The following is a 6,937-nucleotide window of genomic DNA, read 5'->3' as shown; positions in this document are numbered from 1 at the left end:
AAAATTACTAAACTGTTTAAAGTGCAAATATGTGTGTGTGTGTGCACACACACACACACACACACACACACACAGGAGCCCAGACACTGGTTGCCTGGGGAGGTGGAGGGGAAGGGTCATGAAGGTCCTGGGTTCTTCAGCCACTGAGCTAAGCCAGACCAGGAAGGTCCTGAGCCATCAATTTCTAGACTTGTTGCTTGTTTGGGTTTTTTTGTTTGTTTGTTTTCATGGTTTTGAGACAGGGTCTCCCTGTAGTCCCAGCTAGCCTGAAACTCACTATGCAGACCAGGTTGGCCTCAAACTCACAGAGATTCTCCTGCCCCTGCCTCCCGAGTGCTGGGATTAAAGGCATGCGCCACCACGCCCGGCTATCATATGCAACTTTTATTTGTAATATAATACCAGAACTCATAGAAATTTGTCAATAGAAAATTTGTACAGGTGCTAAAACTACTCACAAGACATACTTACGGTTGAGTGAAGTCGAAAGTGATGAAATCAGAACTCTTGAAAAGCAGGAAGATGTCACTGAGAGTATTACACTTGAGAGAACTATTCATTGCTATCCAATAAGCATCCTAAGAAATAAAACACATGGTTTAGTATGCACCATGTTACTTGCTATGAATGAAGCTCGGCACATAAACGAACTGAACAATGCATAGTACCTCAAGGTTTAAAGAAAAAAGCCAAGTAAGTTTTAGTAATACTGTCTGTCAGGTGCCAGATCACACTTGTCAATGAAAAAGGGGCATGACCTGTGCATGGCAGACACTCAGTGATGTAGACTGAGGACTGGAAAGATGGCTCAGAAGGTAAAGGCTTACTATCAAGCCTGATGACATCAGTCCAATCCCTGGAACCAATATGGTAGAAGAAGAGAACTGACTCCCACAAGTTGTCCTCTGATTTCCACATGTGCACATGTGAGTACATGTACACAAATAAATTAATAAACTTAAAAAACTTTGGGGGGTGGTTTGAGACAAGATCTCCCTGTACCTAACTGGCCTGGAACTTCCTATATTGATCAGGCTGGTCTTGATCTCACAGAGATCTGCCTGCCTCTGCCTCCTGAGTGCTGGGATTAAAGGCATGAGGCACCACATCCAACTTTACTTTTTTTTTTTAATATAGTGATACACACTGAAGTCCCTCAACAAACAATAAATGAACGAGTGAGCTAGAGACTTACAACCACAAATAACCTGCCCATCATAAGTGACAAGCAAAGAATATTTAAAACATTGCTCACATAGATGAAAAGTTGACTAAGAAACTAAAACTGAATTCAAAAACTTCTACGTGGTAACTTCTTTAATGATTTCTCCCACTGAAAATGATGATGAACTTCTGCTTAAAGAAAGTGCACCCAACACCATATTTAACTCCACTAAAACAACAGTGTGCACCCAGAACAAACAATACAATTATCAACCATGGAGAAGACAAAATGTAGAATAGAAAACATTAGTAATCACAGTAAGTGCATACCAGATGTGTGCACATTAGCATAATCATAGTAATTGGAAACACTGACTACTTAAAGCCAAAACAGAAGCAAAATTCCCACACTTTCAATCCTTCTGGGAACCTAATCCCCTGGGGGCCCATGATGTCTTACAAAAATATTTAGAGCCTAAGTTCTAATGACTCCTGGGGTGCTATCCAAATGGCCAGTACCAAGGAAGATAATCCGAACTGTAAAATACATTACTTAAAATAGTGAGAGGTAGGCCGGGCATGGTGGTGCACCCCTTTAATCCCAGCATTTGGGAGGCAGAGGTAGGCGGATCTCTGTGAGTTCAAGGCCAGCCTGGTCTACATAGTGAGTTCTAGGCCAGCTAGAGAACAGGGAGACTCTTGTCTCAAAAAGACCAAAAAAATAAACAATACAAAGATAGTGAGAGGCTCAGATATAGAGCCCACACAAATAGTACTTCTCCCTCTGCTACTACAAAATCTTCCATCCCATCAGCTGTCTGACCCTGTATCTGGGATGCCCACTGCATCTTCTTGCAGTGCATTTCAATAAATCCTGTGTCTTTTCATGACAATCCTGAGCTAATAAAAGTCAGAGAAAACTATAAAGAACAGAAAGCAAAAGTGACAGGAGGTGAAAAGGCCGAGTCCTCTCGCTTCAGAGTCCTACTCTGACTCTATTCACTTCCTAAGTCAATAATACACACCTGAAATTGAAAAATGAACAAATACAGTGGTATTTAAGAATGGCCTAAAACATTTTAAAAGTGCTTGCCTCCAGGCAACAGGGAATGATGGAGCAAAAGAGGTCTCTGGATTTGATTTTTGTAGATCTATTTGAAATTTTTTAACTATGTGCAGGTAAAACTAATTTTTAATGTATTTTAATGTATTTTAAAAATAAAAATTAGACTAAGTACTAGTTATTCACTTTAGAATTCAAAAAAGCACAAGACTTTAAAAATGTAAGCTTTTAATTTCTTTTTTAATTTTTTATGTGTGTGAATGTATTGCCTGCATGTATGTAAATCCACCCATATCATGCAGTGCCCAAGGAGGACAGAAAAGGCCATCAGATCCCCTAGAACTGGAGTTACAGATGGTTGTTAGCCACCATGTGGGTGCTGGGATTAAAACCTGGGTCTTCTGCAAGAACAGCTGTGTTTTAACCACTAAGCCATCTCTCCAGCCCTACTTTTAATTTCTTAAATAAGCTTTGATGACATGAAATTGTTTTCAGTTGTATAAAAAATAGAGAATTTTAAGCCAGGTGTGGTGGCGTATCGTATGCCTTTAGTCCCAGCACTCAGGGGGCAGAAGCAGGCAGATCTCTGTGAGTTCCAGGACAGCCTGGTCTACATAGTGAGTTCCAGTCCAGCTGGTGCGACAGGGAGACCCTGTCTCAAAAAGACAAAAAAAAAAATTAGAGAATTTTCTATAGGCTTTAGCTTTTGCAAAATTCTGTTAATAAACTATTAATTTTAATGAAAATTTTATTTATCAATCTAATTTATTAATTTTAATGAAAACACAATTTAAGAAAATATCAGTTGATTTCTCAAACTGCTCTATTTTTTCATCCTGTAGATTTTAAAAATTTCTATTATTACTATTTGTGTGTGTGTGTGTGTGTGTGTGTGAACCATGTTGGTGTGTGCCATAATATACATATGGAGGTCAGAGGAAAAGTCTGAGGCATCTTCTCCTTACACTTTGCTGAGGCAGGGTTTCTCTTATTATTTCTTCTGGGCTGTATACACCAGGCTTGCTGGTGTGTAAACTTTTATGCAATTCTCCTGTTTCTGCCTCCCATCTCCTGGGGAAGAATACTGGGATGTAACATCACACCCAGCTTTTCATGTGGGCTCAAGTAACGGAGCACACGTTTGTCAGGCTTGTAGAGTAAATACTTTTACTTTCTAAGTCATCTTGCCCACTGTTTTGTTTTGTTTTGTTTTTTTAAGCTAGACCAGGTTGGTCTAGAACTTTCAATATAGCCCAGCCTGGCTTCAAACTTGTGGTAATCCTCTAGCCTCAGCCTTCCAAATGCTGGGATTATAGGCACCAGCCCACAAAACCTGGCTTCCTGTGATGTTTTAAACAGTATTTATTTATCTATTTACTTATTTATTTACTTATTTATTTATTTATTTATTTATTTAGCGTGTGCATAAGTGATCACATGTGTGCCATGGTGCCCAGGCGGAGGCCAGGGGACAACTTGTGGGAATTGGTTTTCTCCTTCTACCATTTGTATCCTACAGACTGAGCTCAGGTCATCAGTCTGGGTGGCAGGTATCTTTATCTCTCCAGCCCAACTTTTTATTATTACTTTTATTTTATGTGTATGCGTGTATTGCCTGCATGTGTGTAAGTGCACCCGTGTTGTCCAATGCCTGCGGAAGACAGAAGAGGCTGTCAGATCCCCTGGAACTGGAGTTACGGACAGTTGTTAGCTGCCATGTGGGTGTTGGGATTTGAACCTGGGTCTTATGCAAGAATAACCAGTGTTCTTAACCGGTGAGCCATCTCTCCAGTCCTCAGCCCAACATTTTTATTACTACTTTCCAACACAGAAAATTTGGTTCAACTGAACAGTTGAAAGTTTTGAAAAGGGAAGATACAGTGCACTTCCTGAGACTTTTTCTAACACAATCTGAAACACAAGAGATCAAAATGTCCTTTGGTCGAATACACAGTATTTCACAGACCTAGGTAAGTCTATGTAGCAAAATCAGAAAATCAACAGAGGAAAAATATAAATTCCAAAGTATTTTTCCAGGAATTAGGAATATATTTAGATCCCCCATGGGGATATAAAATTAAATGAAGAGCCAAAGATTACTCAAATAACAGGAGAGTTACTTATGTGTCCCTACCCTTGGAGCACTCCAGTTAAGTTTAGGAAAGACACTGCCCCCCAGCGAATTGATGGCTTCCTGCACTTGAGTGTTGAATTCAGGAAACTCTGGTGCCTAGAGAGATCAAGAAAGAATCATGAGCAAGTTAATACCACTAGATGGGACACGAACAACAAGGTCAGAATCCCAAGACTGTAGACAAGGTGTTACAGACAAGATCATTCAGAAAAAAATGACCATCCAGATTTCTGCACTCAATAATAAGGAACTATTTACCAGAAAAAGAATAAAGCAGTCAACTTCTCAAATGGCACTTTCTAAAACAATCAAAACCCACATATCTGAAGACATGTTACCAGGCACCTGGTACATGAGGAATGAATGTCTGTATACTTACACAAAGTCAGTATCTAAAGCCAAGTGTCATGGCACATGCCTGTAATTTCTTTACTTGGGAGATGGAGGCAGAAGGTTCAGAAGTTCAAGACCATCTTTGACTGCAGAGTGAGTCAAGGCCAACCTGGGCTGTATGAGATTTTGTCTTAGGAAAAAAAAAAAAAGTAGGGGGCTGGACAGATGGCTCAGCAGCTAAGAGCACTAGTTGCTCTTACAAAGGACCCAGGTTAGGTTCCCAGCACCCACATGGTGGCTAAAAACTATCTGTAACTCCAGTTCAACGATATCTGACACCCTCTTCTGACCTCCATGGGCACTGCACGACATGGGTGCATTTACATATACACACTTACAATACATGCATACACATAAAATTAAAAAAAATAAAGGTGGTGGGGGATGGAGCTGGGGATATGGCAACGGGTAATAGTGCTTGCTGTGCAAGAATGAGGACCAGGGTTCAAATACCCAGTACAAAAGCCGGACATGGCTGTGCATGCTTGCAATTCTAGCACTGGGAAGCAAAGATAAGCAGATTTTAAGAGCTCGCTGGCCAGCCAGGCTTGCTGAGATGGCAAGCTTCCAGTTCTCTGAGAGACCCTGTCTCAAGGCAATACAGTGGAAAACAATAGATACCCTGCCTCCTCTGGCCTCCACATAAGAAATCATGGGTGCACACCCACAATTATGCAACACATACACACACACACTCACACACACACTCACTTGCACACACACACACTCACACTCTCACACCACACACACACACTCACTCTCATACACACACACAAACTCTCACTTACACACACACTCACACACACACACACACACTCATGAACAAATGAAAGCCAGTATTTATCTAGAGAAAAGCAGTAGAATACTGTCTGTACATACACTGTAGGTCTCAGAAATAACACTCCATGCTTAAAGGGACAGAAATCATTTCATTTGTGGGAAAAGAGTCATAGTCACATCCCCAAAGGCTTGCTGAGAATGAAAAATAAATGATGTGGTAAATTGTACCTAAACACTACTATTTCCACATGAGCTTTAATATAAACAAAATCCAAAAATACAATCTTGGTATGTTAAAATGTCCCTTCCTTTTTGGTAGACTTAGAAACAGATATTCTTATATAAAAAGTAACCCAGGGGCTAGAGAGATGGCTCAGTGGTTAAAAGCACTGGTCTTTGCAGAGGATCTGGGTTCAGTTCCCAGGACCCACATGGTGGCTAACAACCATCGTTAATGCCAGTTCCAGAGGATCCAACACCCTCTTTTAACTTCCATGGGCATTGCACAACATGGAAGCACTTACATACATGCAGGCACTCATACACATAAAAATAATAAAAAAATATTTAAAAAAAGTAACCCAAACAGTCTAGTGTTTGTTTTAATGAGGAAAGAACAGAAATACTACTGTTAAGTAGGAACTTAAGCTTGATTGCCGATAGACCTGGCTTTAAACTTTGGGTCGATAGAGAAGGGGCTTATGGACACAAACTAGGAAAAAAGAAAGTGAAAGAACCAGAAGTAGAGGGTTTTTTTGAGAGGGCAGAACACAAGTATTTAGTATAAACTCTTAACATACTCATTCAGTTATATTATCCTCTAGACAGGGGGTTGCTGCCCTCTACTGGGCAACTGCAAGTTCTGAAAAACAAAATCTAGTAATCAAATTCCATAGCAGAAAAATATTTTGACTAGGTCTAAAATCTACACATTCAAAACTCAGATGGTTCATGTGGACCCTCAAGATCTAGCCCCCATTACTCCAGTTCCAGGGGATCCGACAGCCTCTTCTGTCCTCCACGGGCAGTGCATGACACGGGTGTGCTTACCTACATGTAGGCAATACACGCATACATATAAAATAAAAATAATAAATATTTTTTTTTAAAGAGGAAGAAAAACTGAGACAATTCTAGGAAAAGACCAAAGAAGTAAGTTTTCAAAAAATAAAAATATATCTCCAAATGAGAAACAGCTTGTCATTGCTTCATTTTGTTTGTTTGTTTGGGGACTAGAACTGATTGTTGGCCTGTGCATGCAAGGCAAGGACTCTACCACCAAGATACACACTCAGCTCCAGAAAGGGTTGTTTTTCTTTTTTTTTGTTTTTGTTTTTGTTTTGTTTTGTTTTTTTTTTTTTTGGGCTTTTTTAAACAGGGGCTCCCTGGAGCCAGCTGGCCTG

The 6,937-nt window shown here is 40.1% G+C and overlaps 1 protein-coding gene across 2 annotated transcripts in view; it reads right to left on the bottom strand.

Annotated features, from left to right (window-relative positions):
- Positions 1-471: 471 nt before the first annotated feature.
- Cdc123 (cell division cycle 123) overlaps positions 472-6,937 on the bottom strand; it is a gene marked incomplete at its 3' end in the record, with an annotated part of 38,197 nt that continues 31,731 nt past the window's right edge. For both annotated transcript variants that reach the window (XM_017799575.1, XM_008838809.2), the window contains 2 exon segments: positions 472-578; positions 4,362-4,457. In XM_017799575.1, the coding sequence (XP_017655064.1) occupies positions 472-578; positions 4,362-4,457 (203 nt within the window).

The sequence above is a fragment of the Nannospalax galili genome, unplaced genomic scaffold (assembly GCF_000622305.1).
Source record: "Nannospalax galili isolate Female #2095 unplaced genomic scaffold, S.galili_v1.0 scaffold2159, whole genome shotgun sequence".
Taxonomy (NCBI): Eukaryota; Metazoa; Chordata; class Mammalia; order Rodentia; family Spalacidae; genus Nannospalax; species Nannospalax galili.
This window is presented reverse-complemented; position numbering and strand designations above follow the sequence as displayed.